The 18,031-nt window shown below is 39.7% G+C and overlaps 1 protein-coding gene across 1 annotated transcript in view; it reads left to right on the forward strand.

Annotated features, from left to right (window-relative positions):
• The window catches only part of ANKH (ANKH inorganic pyrophosphate transport regulator), a 101,430-nt gene that overhangs the window by 74,182 nt on the left and 9,217 nt on the right, over positions 1–18,031 (forward strand). The window contains exons 9-11 of the mRNA XM_085220436.1: positions 15,276–15,405; positions 16,254–16,377; positions 16,989–17,088. Of these exons, the coding sequence (XP_085076562.1) occupies positions 15,276–15,405; positions 16,254–16,377; positions 16,989–17,088 (354 nt within the window). The remainder of the gene's footprint in view (positions 1–15,275; positions 15,406–16,253; positions 16,378–16,988; positions 17,089–18,031) is intronic.

Here is an 18,031-nt window from a genome sequence, read left to right on the forward strand (position 1 = left end):
AGACAGCATATGTTGAAGCTGCCATAGCTATTCCCTGCTGCCTCGCTGGGCCCTAGTCTTCCATGCTAGGGCTACTTGCATACAAGTTGACAAGCAAATGAGCTAACAAGGGGATCCTCAGAGATGGTGCTGACAATGATGAAAGAATCTGAAGTCATGTCTATGCTTGGAAGAATTGTAAGGACTGACGACTGAATTCTGTAGTTTGCTACATTTGTACAAGTGATTGTACTCCATCTGAAGAGATTAATTCTGATATTACAGTTAGAAATATCTACCCTAGCATTAAAAAAGATAAAGGGAGATGAAATTCATTGCAATAACTCAAGGCCTGAATACTATAAGGACTATTAATCAGCCTTTTCATTTAAGTCCTCTTCAAACCTCCCATTAGATTTTTATTGCTTTATAACAAAAATAACCAAACAATTGAAAGTTATTATCACATATATATTTTTTTGAATCTACTTAATTTTGCTCATGCTCTTAAAAATATTGACTTATCAGGTAGGTTAAAGTATGGTATTCTGTTAATTAAATCTGTAATGTGCTATATTGCCACATATTTGCAATATTAGAGGTAGGAAATCAGAGATAGGCTGGGATTTTTTTTTACTTCATCTGTGAAGCCTGCAGTTGGGTGCAGGTACAGCAGACTACTAAATGACTGCAGATGCTGTGAGAGTGCTAGATGAAGTCCACTCCTGATGCCAGTTTGTTGGAGATTGTCTGTTGGAAATTGGAATTTAAGAGATAGGAAAATCACATGAGATGACTGTTGAGATTTCCTCTGAATGATTACTGGTGGGGGACACTTTTTCATCTTAAATGAGAAGTAACACAGATAAAAGTTATCTGCAGATCATAAGTCTGGGTTGTGTTTAGCCTTAAGGATGAAGTTTTGTTCAACCTGCAGTATTTTCAGATGACCTTGTGCACATTCACATATTACATCTTTGGGAAAAAATTTCTGTACAAGTCATAACAAAACGATACTCATGGAAAAAATATCACACAGCATGCATGGATGGATATACTGAAAATAATAGAGTAGATAATAGTACTGGAACCCAGTCAAGTCACCACCAGTTTGCTTGGACTTATGAACTTTCCATGACAGTCATTATAAGATTTGAGGTCCATGCATGGTGATGTTCTCTATAGCTGGAACCTATCCTGAGATCTGTTGGTGTTCCCAGAGATCACAAAGGAAAAGATCACAAAGGAAAAGCTTTCTTCTTTATACATTTTTCTGAAAATACTATTTCAATCTGAAAGCCTTCTCTGAACAGATTATTTTCTTGAATATTCTGGGCACTTAACCTACTTGAATTTTGGTATCTCTCACATTATCAGTACCACTCACTGCAAAATAACCTTTAATAACTGATTTTTTTGTATGTTACAGGATATTTTTTCAAAAGTTCCCCATAATAATTGTACAATCACATAATTGTTTGAGTTGGAAGGGACCTTTAAAGGTCACTCCCCTGCAATGAACAGGGACACCTACAGCTAGATCAGGTTGCTCAGAGCCCCATTGAGCCTGACCTTGAGTGTATCCAAGAATGAGGCATCCACTACCTCTCTAGGCAACCTATTCCATTACCACCTTTATTGTAAACAAAACAAAACAAAACAAAACAAAACAAACAAACAAAAAAAACCTTCTTCCTTATCTCCAATGTAAATCTTCCTTAAATCCAATGTAAATTTCCATCTTTCAGCTTGAAACCATTTCCCCTTGTCCTATCACAGCAGACCATGCTAAAGAGTCTGTCCCTTTCTTTCTTACATTTCCCCTTTAGATACCAAAAGAGTGCTCTTAGGTCTTCTTGAAGTCTTCTTTTCTCCAGACTGAACAGCCCCAGCTCTCTCAGCCTGTCCTCACAGGAGAGGTCCAAGGATCCCCTTGGATTATTTTTGTGGCCTCTCTCTGGATGCATTCCAATAGGTCTCAAGGGCAGTCCTTTCATAAGCTCATCCCGAGAGATTTGTCCTCACTGACATTCCAGAAACACTTTTGAGGTCCATAGCTTTTTCTGTCCTGTCTCTATTTTTGCCTACTAGTGCTAAATTCTTAGGATTGCTTGTCAGTAGACAGAGAGGAAAAATAGACACATGAGCTCTAAAGACTCTGTTTGATTCAAGGGCCTGAAGTCACAAATGCTTCAGCACATCAAGCTCAGTGAAGCAACGAGCCAAATTACCATGTACCATAGATTGTAAGGGACTGGACTTCAAATTTCCTTCTGTTGCATCTAGATCAGGTGACCACCGTTCCCATGACCATCAGTAATTTTGTATTCCTGGCAAGACTCTATTGTAATGGATTGCAGTAAATTACTGGCATCACTGTTGGTAATATCCTTTTCTTTGGAATCAGTGTGAAAATGGAAAACAGGCTTCTAAGTTCAGGAGATCAAAACAAGACAAACACTTAGACATGTTATATGAATCCATTCTTCACTGGATAGAAGGTTTCCAGAAGATGGGAAGATGAAAAAAATCCATTGTAGTAGTCAAACTATTAATATGAGCAGCAATCATGTAGGAAGGTATTTTCCCAGTGTAAAACCCTGTGAAACCTCCCAGTCATTGAAGAGTGATTTCATAGACTTGGAAGAAAAATATCCCATCTCCTTCCACAGACCAGTCATGCCTACACAAGACATACTCCAAACCAAGCAAATATGTTATTTCACCCTTGACAGTTGACAGTGTTGGTCTAGAGTGTAATAAAATGCTTAGTTTTATTAAGAAACAGAACTTTGGTTTTGTTTTAAAAATGTTCATAGGTTCTCAAAGGCTGCACTTGAGCCTTCCTGAGTTAACTGGGCAGCATACAAAAGTGTCTGTGTAAGGACTGTCTCATTATTTTGAAGCTCCAGGCTGGTGTTAAAGCTGCCTTTTCAAAAAATGGAAATCAGTAGTATTGCTAAAAGTCTAGATATGCCATTCTATTTAAAGGCTGGAAACAGAAGTAATTAGACTACCCATATGTAAAAGAGCTGATATGATTAGTCATACTGATGTGGTTTTAGTTGAAAGCAAGCAGTGATTCCTTACAACAGTCATAATTTGTGCAGCTGTGTAATTGAATGTACAATCTGTATAGCAGAGGGGAGGGACTCAGCTGAGTAGTTCTGATTTTAGAAAATAAGACATCCTTGATAATTTTCTCTTGGCTTAAAAAGTGTGGATAATGCTGCTTTTACTTATTTATTCTTTCATTGTCATAAGACACTTTGACAAAAATTCTTTGGTCTATAAATGAGATATTGTGCCAAATTCCAATCTTGCTACCATTGCTAGATAAGGCTGTCAAAGAGCTAAACATTTTGGTTCAATGCTAGACCTGTTTAGATTACCCTAGAAGTCAGCCATTGTACAGTTGTAAACTAGGTGAAGACACGGGCCCCTGAAAATGAAAACTAGTGCATTTGTTCTACACATTGTGCAGTTGTGAGATGTGTCAGTCTACATGCAGTGCAGAAATCTCCAAATAAAAGTGCTGAATTATTGCACTTCTCCATTGCAGAAAAAATTTGTTCTGTTCAGGAGAGCATTCCCTTGTGAGATGTGCCTAAAGGCTATGTGACAAGTAAGATATTTAAGGCAACTCTGGCTTACACAGCAGTAGTAACAGCAAATGGACTCATCTTCAGCAAGGATTTTTCTTAGAATAGCAGCAACGTCTCTGAACTCGGACATGACAGTGCATAATTCAGGGTTTTTCCAGGGTAGCCTGATGCCTGAGCTGATGTCACATAACTTTCTCTCTCTTTTTAATTTCTTTCCTTCAAATCCCATCCCCATTTCACAGTTGAACTCTATTAAAGTAGGTCTTTTGTGATGACACAAAAGTTTCTGTCAGTTTTACTGAACAGTGTCTGTTCAACAGTATCAATCTGTTTGTTGTTTTGTTTTTTTTTAACACTGGAAAAGAGGAAATCATTTCTTAGAGTATTTGTTAGTGAACTACACTGTTCAGTTCAGCTTCCTCTTCGAGCAGCCTCAGCTGGGGCAGACCACGTGCTTTAAAGATGCATTTTCAAACAACAGCTCCAATTAGCTGCATCATTTCTGTTAAATAAAGTGTATGCAAGAACATATTGCCAGTTGCATCTTCAGGTTTTTGAGCACTATATGTATTACCAGTTTTTCCCTTACCAGTGCTGAGGGTGGCAGGCTGAATGCACCACGCCATGTTCATTGTCTGTCACCTAGTTAATGCACAGGAGGAGAGCTGAGCAGTTGTAACATTTGTTTTATTAGAAACGGCTCAAAGGACTTTACAGCTCAGGCACCAATGCTATTGTAAAAGTGATGTCACTGCTGCTTTGCATCTTTTTTAATGGGCAAACAGTTACAGTGGGGAATTGGGAAAGGTGTTGGGAAGGAAGATATGAGGGATGTTATTTAATATTAGTGAGAGAGCCAAACACATAGTCTTTGTGCAGTGAAGGTGCAGGAGCGTCTAGCAGCTGGACAAGTAGTTCCAAGTGGATTGAAGTTGATGAAGCCTCTTTTTTATCTTGAATTTATAAGTCGTGGTAGACACAGCAACATCACAGTCTGAAAAGAAAATGCAGTAATTAAATTCCCTTGGCCTCATCCTTTCTGCAAAAAGGGAATAGAATGATACACCCAGTTGCAAACCTTATTAATCTCTCTGGCTTGAGGCTTTGACTACTGCAGTGTTTCTGCCTCTCTAGAAGAAACAGGTTAACCAAGTCAGGGAAGATAGGAAGACAGCAGTCACTGTGATGATTTCTTTCTCTGCGTGATTATCTGTGTCCATTGTGCTCCACTCAGACTATAACACTACACTGCTCGAGTTACTCCATAGAAATAAAAAATGTGAATTGTAGAAGAGGAAGTTTTTGAGGTCTTCGCATTAGAATAAACATGGCCTGGAGGATGAGCAAAAGTTTTGCAGTATTGTAATTGCACTATAATTTATAGATGGAAAAATACTTAAAAGACATCCTTCTTAAAGTGGGCTGCATTATTGTGTCAACAAGGGCAAGGATTCTAATATTTCTCATGTCCTCGAGCCCTGCATCCCTAAACCTCTAGGTGGGGACCAGGGCAGTAAATCCCCTCCCACACTGTAAGGGCAGAGCAAGTCCGAGACCACCTCTGAAACTGAATGTGTACAAGTCTATAGGGCCAAATGGCATGCATCCAAGGGTTCTGAAGGAGCTGGCTGAGGTGGTTGCCGAGCCACTTGCCATATTTGAAAAGTCGTGGCTGTCAGGTGAGGTCCCAGATGGCTGGAGTAACAGATGGCTGAAGTAAGGGTCACGTTACTCCTATTTATAAGAAAGGGAGGAAGGAAGACCTGCAGGCCAGTGAGTCTCAGCTCTGTGCCTGCTTAGATCATGGAGCAGACCCTCCTAGATGACATGCTTGATCACATGAGGAATGGGCGTGTGATCCGAGACAGCCAGCACAGCTTCACCAGGGGAAGGTCGTGCTTGACCAATCTGGCGGCCTTCTGTGATGGAGAGATGGCATTGGTAGACAAGGGGAAGGTGACCGATGTCATTTACCTGGACTTGAGCAAGGCCTTTGACATGGACCCCCACCACATCCTTATCTCCAAACTGGAGGGATATGGATTTGATGGGTGGACCACTCGATGGATGGACCACTCGATGGATAAGAGATTGGTTGAAAGGCCACAGACAGAGGGTGATGATTAATGCTTCCAGGTGGAGGGCCAGTAATGAGCGGTGTCCCCCAAGGGTCTTTCTTGGGACCGGTGCTCTTTAACATCTTTATCAATGACATCGATGATGGAATCAAGTGCACCCTCAGCAAGTTTGCTGATGATACCAAGCTGAGTGGTGCGGCTGATAAAGTGGAAGGAAGGGATGCCATGCAGAGGGACCTCAACAGACTTGAAAGGTGGGCCTGGGTGAACCTGATGAGGTTCAACATGGCAAAGTGCAGAGTTTTGCACTTGAGCCAGAGGAATCTCAGGCATTTATACTGACTGGAAGGAGAAGTCCTTGAGAGTAGCTCTGCAGAGAAGGACCTGGGGTCCTGATGGATGAAAAACTTAACACGAGCCAGTAGTGTGTTCTTGCAGCTTGGAAAGCAAATGGTATCCTGGGCTCCATCAGAAGAGGGGTGGCCAGCAGGGACAGGGAGGTGATTGTCCCTCTCTATACTGCCCTTGTGAGGCCCCATCTGGAGTACTGTGTCCAGGTCTGGAGCCCCCAATACATGAGAGACAGGGAGCTGTTGGAGAGGGTCCAGAGGAGAGCCACAAAGATGATCAGGGGGCTGGAGCACCTTTCCTACAAAAACAGGCTGAGGGAACTGGGCTTGTTCAGCCCAGAGAAGAGAAGGCTGTGGATTGACCTAATTGCAGCCTTTCAGTACCTAAAGGGAGCCTACAAACAGGAGGGGAATCAACTCTTTGAAAGAGTAGATAATAGCAGGAAATGGTTTTAAGTTGAAGAAGAGAAGATTTAGGTTGGGTGTCAGGGGGAAGTTCTTTACAGAGAGAGTGGTGAGGTGCTGGAACAGGCTGCCCAGAGAGGTTGTGGATGCCCCGTCCCTGGAGGTGTTCAAGGCCACGTTGGATGGGGCCCTGAGCAGCCTGGTCTAGTATTAAATATGGAGATTAGTGGCCCTGTCTGTGGCAGGGGGTTGGAGATTCATGATCCTTAAGGTCCCTTCCAACCCAAGACATTCTGTGATTCTGTAATTCTTGCACTTTCTAAAGAATACTCTAAGCAAGAGTATGTGAGCAGAAGTATTTTTCTGTTTATTAAGAAATTTGAGCTTGACTATAGATAGTTTGAAGGATAATTGAAATATTTAAATGCGTCACACAGCATCAAATCGTTGTTTAATATCACCTATCCTCGTTCCCCATGCACAAAATCTATAGTGACTGTACTTCATAGCACATTGTCCTGTTTGTCCAGATTAAAGCAGTAGTTCATCCTCTCCTGCCATGCTTACAACTCTCCTCAACAGGAGATTTTCCTTAAATATCTTCTTTTCTGCTTATGAGAGTTATTAATTTCCCTTTATATTGCTGAACAGCCACTACAGTGTTTCCATCCATTCTGGATAGTTGTTCCCCTGTATTTTATTGCTTGCTTTCGTGAGTATTTTCTTGTAACAAAGCAAGGCTTGGTCATGGTTAGTGTCTGGCTTTAAGAAACGTTACAAACTCTATTTTCTTCTGAACTGAAGTTCTGCACAGTGTTATTTAACTTTCCACATAGCTTTTGTTTTGCTGCCACTACATATACCTGCAGCTTTCAGTAGGATAAAAAGCCAGCCAAAATTTTAAGCCAGTGCAGAAGCCGCTGTGTTCAGGGTTCGTTCATTTTTTCCTGTCTTTTATTGGCTGTATTCATCTTATGTTTCTGCATTGCTTTATTACCAAAGGCTGCTACTGGGCCTTATTGAAGTCACAGGATAATAGAACCAGGGCAGTAAAAACCACAGGAAGAAATGTCACAGTAAGAAGGAGTTCCCTCCCAGAGGATGCAGCCCCAGCTGCTGACAGTGCCAGTGTCTGAATTTCTCTGGGTGACTGGGTTCATTGTCATTATCTCTAATGAGTATACAACGAAGAGCAATAAAAAAAAAGAGGAATAGATTTCCTCCACATTCCCCTGTCTTATTTTATCAATGGCTTCATTACAGTCTCATTATGCTGAGAAGCTATCACACATCTGATCTAGGACTTTTATATTATAGAAAAAAAAAAAAAGCATTAAATTTGAAGACTAAATCTACATTCTTTTTAATTTACTATCAGCTATTCTATGGATGCCAAGGACAGCTTTTAAAATAATACATCTAGCGAATGACCTGGTTTTCACTGCTTTGATTTTTGCCCATCTTGGAACTCTCAGATATTTTTTTCATCTTCAGGCTGCTGGCACAAAAATAACCATTTGGAAATGAAGTATTGGCAGAAATACTGGCTGAAGATTTTTACCTTTACAAGGTCAGGTTTACTTCCTGCTCCAGTAAAGATTATTTCAGATACGGATGGAAGTATTCCTGCCTGTTCAGGAAGATGTTGGACCACCAGAGGCTGACTTTATAAAATTCTCATGAGCGAGTCCGGGGCCTTCTCCCATCTGTGGAACCGCATTGAGCCTTTGTTGCAGAACAAAGGATTTCTGTTTGGTGCAGTGAGGTGGAGACTGATGTCTCCTTCATGATTGTTCAGGTTTCACACAAAGGGTCTATTCTCACAAATGGCTGGAGCAAGCAGAAAAAGAAGGGTCAAAAATCATCCCTGCAGCATGTTTCTGCTCAGGCACTGCAATCGTGATAGGAAATAGCAAGTGTTGCAGAAAACTTAAGACAGAAGAAAAAGACTAAATTGAGAAATTGAAGCATTTTCAGCAGCAGCTGGGGGAGAAGTATCTGTGGCATTGTACTAATGCTATCAGAGAGTTGATTATCATGCAGCTGCTGGACCTAGCTTTATTTCCAAAGAATGGCATGCTCCATCACTCTGAATTGTAAGGAAAGTTGGGGAATCAGGGAGAGACTTAAATCTGCAGAAAAAACCAATTATGTCAGAAGATATGAAGTCATAGTTTTCCTGCAGGCAGGTTCTGGATTCTTTTGCTCCCCCTGCTGCTTGACAAATTTTATGACAACTGTTTTAAGCTTTGTAGCACCCTTCACAGAAAAGAAAGTTCACAGAAATCTGCACTGACTTGCAAGTGCCTGAGGGATAATTTCTGTAAGAGAAAGTCTTGGTAATTCATGTCAGTACTATTATGATAAACAGCTTTCAAATGCAACTGTGCCCTGACATTTTTACTACACACGGATCTGGGGCTTTTTGCTTCGCAGGATCACAGGATTAGTCAGGTTGGAAGGTCCTCTAGAGTTCATCTGGCTCAGCCTCTGGCTTGGAGTAGAGTCAGATGTGAGGTGAGGGCAGGTTTTCCGTGGAGCTTCACCAAGTCCTGTCTTGAAAACTTTACACAAGAAAGGGACTGACTTTTAGTCCAAGTTACAAGAGCAGATCACTGTGCTAAACCTCAATAGCACACAGTGGAAAACCTAAATACTTCTCTTTGGGCTGATCAGACTTTCTTCATCTTAAAAGGCTTTTCTAAAATTCCTCGAAGTTGCTAAAATGGAGGTGGCTGGGTGGAAACTACTTTCTGACATGATATACGAAACAGATAGGAGAGAATTTGCAAGTCTCTTCTAGTGCGGGCCAGGATTTGGTATGCAGCAAGCTCCCAGAACAATCTGACGATGCTGGCCTTTGCTCTCACACCATACAACAGAAATTCCCACACAGTTTCCAGATAACTTTGGCAGTTAATAGTAGTGTGCTTTTAAATAAAAACGAATAGAAAAATCTTAACCTCAAAAGGCAAAAAGTTGTTTCTGTTGATTAATTTCATCTTATACTTGCATTTGATTTCCTATCAACAAGGAATAATATGTCTGTGATAAGGCATTTTGTTGTTGTTTGGTCCACAGAAAAACATGAAAACCTTTGTTTGTGTAAACTGATGTGTGGTTAGGACTTCTTCCTCTGTAAGAACCCTGTTGAACATTTTTCATGTTGTTTGACTGCCTGAGAGATTGTATAGTGGAATGAATGCTTCAGGAGGTATTAGGAAATTATTTATGCATTGAATAAAGCTATGCAACAGAATACACATTCCAAATGTAGTCTGAAAAGAGGCATGACTAATTAATAGTAACTATTTCCATAGTTTCAGTACTAGTAGTTAACAATACACAACTTTGTATTTTTAAAATGGAGAATAAAAGTAAGTGCTATTTTCTTTAACATTAAGATGCTAGAGTAAGTTTAAGAAAAATCCCAGTACACAGTGATTTAGAAGAATCAATTTTCAAGGTCCTCCAATGAAGGTATGTATAAAATGGTCATAGAAACTCAGCAAAAATCAGGTGCAGTTTTTCTCCATCCCCAACATCTTGCAAAATATGAGGTTTACTCCTCTTTTGTCACATTGATGCAAGCTAGAAGACGACATTCTTTCACCTTGCAAAGGTATCTACAAGAACAGCTCATCCTGGTTTATAAGCATTGAAAGGAGACAGAATTATGGAAGCTCTGCTTGTGTGGAAATGACAGAGATCTCAGAGATGACTGGCAGTTCAGGAGATCAGACTGTGTAGAATACAGGATAAGTTTATTTCATACAATTCATTTATTGCACATTTTAAAAGGCAAAAATCATGCAGTGTTCTTTCGTATTAGTAGAAATGATAAACTTAACTGTCTCAAATATCTGAGGGGTAAATCAAAGCTGATATATGTAATAAAGCCCTCACTAAGCATCAAATACCATAAAAGGGCAGAGAGATGTCACGAACAAGGCATTGGGTAAATTAGTTAAGATGCAGACTTCAATACACACACAAAACAATAGTTCAAGGGTAAAGACCTTTCTTGGACAACCACACTTCTGAAAACATATTAAGTTCAAAAAGTGATAGGAAACATCTGTGCAGTTGTTTTGCAGTGGAAAATTATGAACTGCATTTCAACACAGAAGGTCCTTTTGCAGGTTCACTGTTCCACCCACTTGGTTAAATCCCCATGGTTAAATCTGTTATACCAATCTGGAATGAGACAAGGTTACATCTAACCCATTTTTTAAAACATTCATTTTAGATTTCATAGCCTCTTTCTCAGGAACAGTCATGTCTCTGTGTTTTCATGTCAGTGTTTTTCAACTGGAGGTTGCACTGAAGTCTGAGAGTGCTATACCATTGTTCATAGCTTACCAGGATACTCTTTAATCCTTATATTTATCAGTGAATGTCCCAAGAGATCAGGGTTTTCCATAAGTGCCTAAAGGCAAATCAATCTGGCACCCTGCAGATTAGTCTACACACAACAATAGCCTTTGTTAGCATAATGTGTTATGCAGTGGGTCTCTGAGGTCTAGCAATCCCTGTCAACAACCAGAATAAATGGAAATAGCTTCCAGAAGCTTTACGGCTTTTGAAGAGACCAAATGGTGATAGTTCTGGAAAACCAGAGAACTCATGTGTGCAGCATCTGACACAATGAACAGTCTTTTCCAAGCCTTTGTGAAAGTCAGATGCACACAGTACACTTAGTAAGAGATTAAGGAGAAGTTTGAGCACTACCAGTTGGATAAATTCCCAGCTGCAATAACAGTTTGGTGTGTTCTGTCAGGCTTGTTGACAGCAATAGTTTTCAAAGCATCTTCTTTCAGCATGCCTGGACATTGAATTTGCTAGATGAGAAAAACAAGGTTAGGCATGAAAGTAAGCATAGGTACTTACTGAGAGCATCTCAGTCACAAGTGAAGGGCTTGGGGTGAGGTATTTTTAATGCACAATTGGATTGCAAAAGAAAAACACTAATATTAGATATTTTGTATGCACAGAATAGTGCTGCATGGGATAATGGTGCATGACTGCTATTGACAATGCTTCTACAAATTCCTTACCTAAGTGAGGAATGCCCAAATCTGTAGCTGCCAGCAACTCAGACCATGCACTGGGGAAAGGGCATCTCTTACTCTGCCCTTTTTCTTCTCTTTGTGCCCTTTCCTTAGGTATACCCAAGCAATACTGAGCAGTGAGACAGCACTAATCTAGTTGGAGCTTTGATCCGATCCAGTACAACTGTACTGGTTCTCACACAGCTGTAAGCTGACATATTCAATAATGTCTTTTAAATTTTACTACTCCAGATCAGTTAAAGACACATTACCTAATCGCAGAACCCTTCAAATCAATTCAAGTGATTAAAACATCTTCAGAAGTACTCAGGCTAGTGTTCATACAGAGATAACACCGTAATAAATACTACCTTATTTATTCAGACTTCCACATTCTCTGTAGTATTTCACTCTTCTGCCTCTATCTTCTTTTCCTGTGATTTTGAAGTGATCACTTCTCAGCTGAAGTGCCATTTAAATGACGACTTTAATATCATCCTGCACTCATACTATCACAACTCTTAGCATCAGAAAAAGCTGAGACTCATCTGTTTTCTGTATACCTCACTGATAGCCAAGATAGCTTTTCTGCTTCATGTGTTTAACATTACTGTTTTCCTGAAGCAGGGCTTGGGGTTTTTTTGCAGAATATTTTGAATTTGTCTTTGGTGTAATCAAGAAACTTCTTAAACTGAAAGTAATCTAGAAATAAAACAACAGAGAGCTTGCATGATGTAAAGCATTAATTTATTTTTGTGCAGCTCTGTACCCTATTAGCAATGAGAAAGTCATCTGTACGTAAAATGACACAAAGGAATCTCTTAGCAAAATGAATGTTCAACCAATGTTACAATCAAAAGACAAAAGCATGCCAAGTCAGAAATAGAAGGCCCTTCTACTACCTCATGGCCCAAAACTCCTTAAGCTTAGCAATCACTGTGATCTTTATCCATCAGCTAGTGAGTAAGAAGTGCTCTTTGAAGTCATTTATCAGTACTGACTGCTGATTGGAGGTGGGTCTGTAGTTGCAACAGCTGAGGAGGGATGCCTGCGTGCCAGCTGGGTAGTAGTCATTATTCCTGATTTGCAAGCTGGCCTTTCTCTGGTCTGAGTTGGCTGGAGATTGAGCCTGTTCCTATCAAGGCTAGAAATAAACTTTAACTTCAAAGAGAACATGGCTGAGAATAATTCTCTTAGTTGCTTTTTTTATATGGAGTCTTTCCGTGGTAGTAACTATACTGCTCAGTAGGATGCTAATTGTATTGGACAGTACCAGCAACATAAAGGTGGTTGTTTTCAGAAAACAGTAAGCTATAATTGAAGAGTGGACATGTTTGCATCTTATGTTATTTACTGGACTTTGAAGACTCTATCTTTGAGGAAATATTCTCAATATGGTTGCTTTACAGTTAGCTTGTATAAATCACTTCAGTCTGCCTTGTCTATGATACTGAAAGAATTTGCTCTGTCGCTTTACAGTAACTTTTTAATAACTGGATTCTCAGCCACACAATCTTCTCTGCTCTGGATTGTCTCCTCTGCTTCAGTTGTGTCCTACACAAGTAACTTAGAAGGGGCAGAAATGCTGGCTAAAGCAGAAAAAAAAATATGATGCAAGTTTGCCTTCCACTCTTACCTTCTTCCATGTATTATTCTGGCACTGAGGGACGTGTTTTAGTGGGCATGGGTGATGTGTTGATGGTTGGACTAGATGATCTTAGTGGTCTTTTCCAATATTAATGATTCTATTAAATGCACTGCAAGATGGATTCAAAGTAATGGAGTAGAAGGTTCAATTGTTGGGGAAAAAAGCTGTTTCCTACACTCAGAAATAGGGAAGAAAACTAGTTACTATTCCTCTGGCAGCAGTACAAAAGGTTTTGCCACTGCACAGGCTGTCAGAATGTGAGACCTCCTGCAGGTCGCTTAGTGACAGACCTTTAGAAACTTCTGTGTGCTGGATACATGTAAGCTCAATAGAAAGGACAATCTCTGGCACACAAGCAAAGAGCAGGAGGGAAATCCCGGCTGCCCTGGAGGCGGTAAAACTTCAGTCTGGGTCTGGCTTAGAAGCCATCTGAATGTGTATGGATGTGACACCTGGATAATAAGAGAGACAGGTACTATGATATTAACTTATAGGTTAAAAAAAACAAAAGAATGCTTTGAGAATCATGGAGAGCCATCAAATTTAACAGTGAATGTGCTTATTTTACATGGCACACTGACATTTATGTTTCCAAGTTCTGCCCTCTTCAGTCAGCTTGCTTCCCTAACGTGTGCTCTACTGGGAGAATAGCAGGAAGAAATCACTTTTTTAATTGCAAAAACACTTATACTTGAAAGGAGCTCTGGTGTACCTTCTTACAGAACAAAGTCCTGCAGAGGTTGTTGGTACTGCTCCTTGGGGAGTGCCTTGAACCAAAGCTGGAACCACCAGCTACAAAGAGGGACCTCAGTCCAGACTAAAGCACTGCCCCACTACTGACCAGAAGGTTAAATGGCATATACTGCTGCAGTACCATTTGTTGTGGGCTTTTTATGGAAGGTTTCCTTTCATGTATGGTCTAAATAGCACATTCCTTAAAGGCAAGACCCAGTAGATTTGTGGCCTGAAGGCACAATGCCTGCAGGGCTATGGCTGCTGAAGACCTTTGCCTTACTGTCACAGGTATTCCATACTAACAGCTCTATGAACAGCAATTCACGTTTAGTGTTTAGTGTGTTTAGTTCTCTGATCTTAGATCTAGATCAAGTCTCTGGCTCTTGTTTATTTTGCTAAAACACTTGATAATCTGTTTTAGGGAAACAGATGTCTTAAATAGAGCAAGCACTGTAAATATCAAAGCTTCTTACTGTGTTTGTATGAATTAGACTATTCAAGTACATCCATTTGCAGGCACCATAAAAAAAAATCCTTACATGTGTGTCAGCCTTGCTACGTGAGAGACCTGAAGAGCAGGAATTGTTTCTGAAGTTAATATACTTCTCATGTACACGTGCATAGTCTGTGTTTTTGAATGCAAGCTGAGTATAAATACACTGTACCTTAGAGTCTTTCTGCATTTAAATTACTGAAAACTTCTTTAAATTGTTGTGAAAATATTGCTTGAATACACTTTTTAAAGCAAATCATTATCTTTAGGAACTTTGCTTGTGATTGTTTCTTTTCCAATGATTCTGATTGATTTAAGAGAGATGAGAATCTGTCTTCCACTTTCTTGAGAACAGTAAGGTTGCCCATAATTTTTGTAGGGTTCAGCGTCATCAGCTATTGTTGAAGACACTAATCGGTAATGGTCCAGGTGGCTCTCTGAAGAGCCTTTTAAAAACCCTACCTCCAATTTCTTCCTGGTTACGGTCAGATTGAACCATAACATTCTAATTGTTGGAAACCAAGCACAGGAAACCAGTATTGTTAGGCTTGCACACGTTATTTTTTCTATGACTGCTTCATAACCTGTTGAGTCAGAACTGTTGCTTAACATGTAGGTTTTGTATTCTTTCATTGGTCTATGTCCAAAGAGGCAGAAACCTCTGAGAATATTCAAAGAAAATGATTAAAGTTAATAATAAAATGTTTGTTTTAGTGGTGATGAAACCTTAATCCTTGCATGCTGCAGTTCTGTTAATGCTATAGAAAGGCAAATTATTTTGTCTTGTTTTGTTTACTTCGTATGCATCTTCTCCCTTCACTTAATACCAAAAATGCGCAGTGTTTTTGACCAGGAGGTCCTATCTTTTATTGTGCTTTGCTTCTGGAATACAAGCATTTCTTAATTTTGTTCTTTTGGCTTTCCTTTTCAGCTCTGTTTTGTGATGTTTTGGACACCAAATGTGTCAGAGAAGATTTTAGTTGACATAATTGGAGTAGACTTCGCTTTTGCAGAGCTGTGTGTTGTTCCTTTGCGTATCTTCTCCTTTTTCCCAGTTCCAGGTAAAAACAAGAAAACAAAAACTCAGCTTTGGCCGTAGAGTCAGACTTGGCTGTACATCTAAGAATGGTTAAGTGCATGCCTAGCACAATAACACTGTTTTTATCAAAGTCAGTGTAGACCAAGACTGCTGACATCAGTAGTCAGGATATAAGGGTTGCAGTAAGAGCAGTGTGTCATTAGGCAGACTTCTGGCTGTCCAAAGCAAGACCTCAGATCTCTCTATTGTAGTTGAATGAGAACACACACAACTAGCATTAGTGATACATATGTGCATGTATTGTTCTTCTACCAGGGCTGCAGTTAACTTCAGTGTATCATCTAGGACTAACTGCACAATGATACTGCCTCCAGTAGTCTCCCTTTCAGCAGCCAGTCTGACACTTTCAGATATCATCACATCGTAAAAAACAGGATATTAGTTAATGTCCCTATTTCAGGAGAGAAGCTTAACAGCACTGTTCAAAATGTTTCCTCTTAAAAAATTTCTAGCTTCTGTAAACAAATCCTATGTGATGTAGTGTAGCATATATCAGGACGGAGCATCTAATAAAATTATTGTTAGAGAACAGCTCCCATGAAGGATTGTTGACTTTCCTAAATATATGTCCTGTCCTATCCTAAGTGTATATATATATATACTAAATATATCTAAACTTATGTTGTTTAAGCGATTTGCACATTAAAGCTAATTCATTTCTAGTAGAGTTTCCCAGTGTGCAGAGCTACCAGAAACAGTTTCACCATGTGTTTTTCTGAACAGTGCTCTCTGCATGACAGAATCTTCATTTGAAATAATGTTCATTACTTTTACCTCCTTTTCCCCTTCCCTTCCTCTGTTCATAAATAGTGACAGTCAGAGCACACCTAACTGGTTGGCTGATGACTCTAAAGAAGACATTTGTGCTGGCACCCAGCTCAGTGCTGCGGATTATCGTCCTCATCACTAGTCTCATTGTTCTGCCTTACTTGGGGTAAGTTTTCTCTGCTCTTCACAGAGATGATGGAATTGATTTATCTTCTGTCCTGTCTCCTGAATTTGCTTAACCCAGAATGTTTTCCCCAAATACTAACTGTAATATAAACCCTAAATGGTTGCAATATCTAGGAAAAAAAAAAAAAAGAAAAAAAGCCATTTGCAGATTTACAAGTGTGACTTTGCTGTAGGCAGTCAAGATACCGATGACCATTTTGAAAAAAAAGGACAAATGCCAGAGAGGCAAAAACATGTCCTGTGTGGAATTTATTTCCATTATGTTAAATGGATCGTTAAGAAAGACATCGGAATATTCTGTTCATAAAGTTAAAGAATCTATTCTACAGCACACACTTCACATGTCTTTAAATTCTGTATTCAGCTTTTCTTAGTTGGGAATTCGGTTCAGGATGTGCTTTTTTTTACTAAATACTGAAGTAAGTTAAGAAACAAAAAAGTTCTTTAAAATACTAGTTATTCTCTTTGTTAGTGCCATTCTTTGAAGGAAATACTTCTAAAAACTGATTGGTTTTACATGCCAGTGGAAATATAATTATGCATTATGCGCTGTCACGCAACCATGACTGATTTTTTGTCTGCTACCCACAGAGTTCATGGAGCCACCCTGGGAGTAGGATCCCTTCTAGCAGGGTTTGTGGGAGAATCTACTATGGTTGCAATAGCAGCCTGTTACGTCTATCGAAAACAGGTAAGAGGTAGGCTCTGCAGGATCTGGTGAAAGCAGATCTTAATTCAGACTTGGACCTTTATCTCTGTCATGATTAATCCGTTATGTTTTTCCCGACCACCAGAGTAAGACCAATAGACTTTGAGACTGCTACTGTTGGCCTGAGATTTCATAACGTACATCTATCTGTTTTTGACTTACCTTCTGATTGTTTGTTGTTACAGTAGTAGCTTAAAGAGAGCTTCTAGCCAGGGACATTCAGGTACTTCATTTTTTTTTTGCAGGCAGTAATAGTAATTGCTGTGCCAAGTTAATTTATTCCCTTACCAGAATTAGCATGTAACTGACACCATCATCCCCACAGCCACTGTGACAGCGGCAGAGCCAACTAGTAGCTGTATGGATCAATTTGTTTTCACCTAAAGTGCTCAGTACTTGAGATCTGCAAATCAAGACTTGTGTAGACACCTCTGAAATACTGAAATTCTGATATGCCTAAACTCAACTGAATCAGTAATACCTATGGGGGTATTTTTGACAGCATTACAAGTGTTTTCAGTAAGACTAGTCAGCCTGCTGAGAAATGGATAATAAGGAACAGATGCTTTAATTTGTTTTTGTGGGGCAGAATATTTCTTAGCTTTACTAATCCAGGACATCCTGGATGAATCATAGGACTCTTGAATGCCCTCCCACTCCTGCTGTCCAAAAATAGTCAAGTATTACTAGGCTTTGGTGGGGTGGGGGCTCACAGTCAATCAGCAATACCAAGAAAAGCCAGAATGCTTACATCTTAAAAATTACTGAAGTTTGACATTTGAGAAATTCAGATTTCTCCCTAGAGCAACCTATCTTCTCAAATATGTTATTTGCTTTTTTTTTTTTTTTTTAATAATAAAAAGTCCATGATGTAAAAGATTCCAGATGCTTTCTTCCCTCCAATCACAGTGACGCCCGTCTTGGA

The sequence above is a fragment of the Meleagris gallopavo genome, chromosome 3, assembly GCF_905368555.1.
Source record: "Meleagris gallopavo chromosome 3, MGAL_WU_HG_1.1, whole genome shotgun sequence".
Classification (NCBI taxonomy): Eukaryota; Metazoa; Chordata; class Aves; order Galliformes; family Phasianidae; genus Meleagris; species Meleagris gallopavo.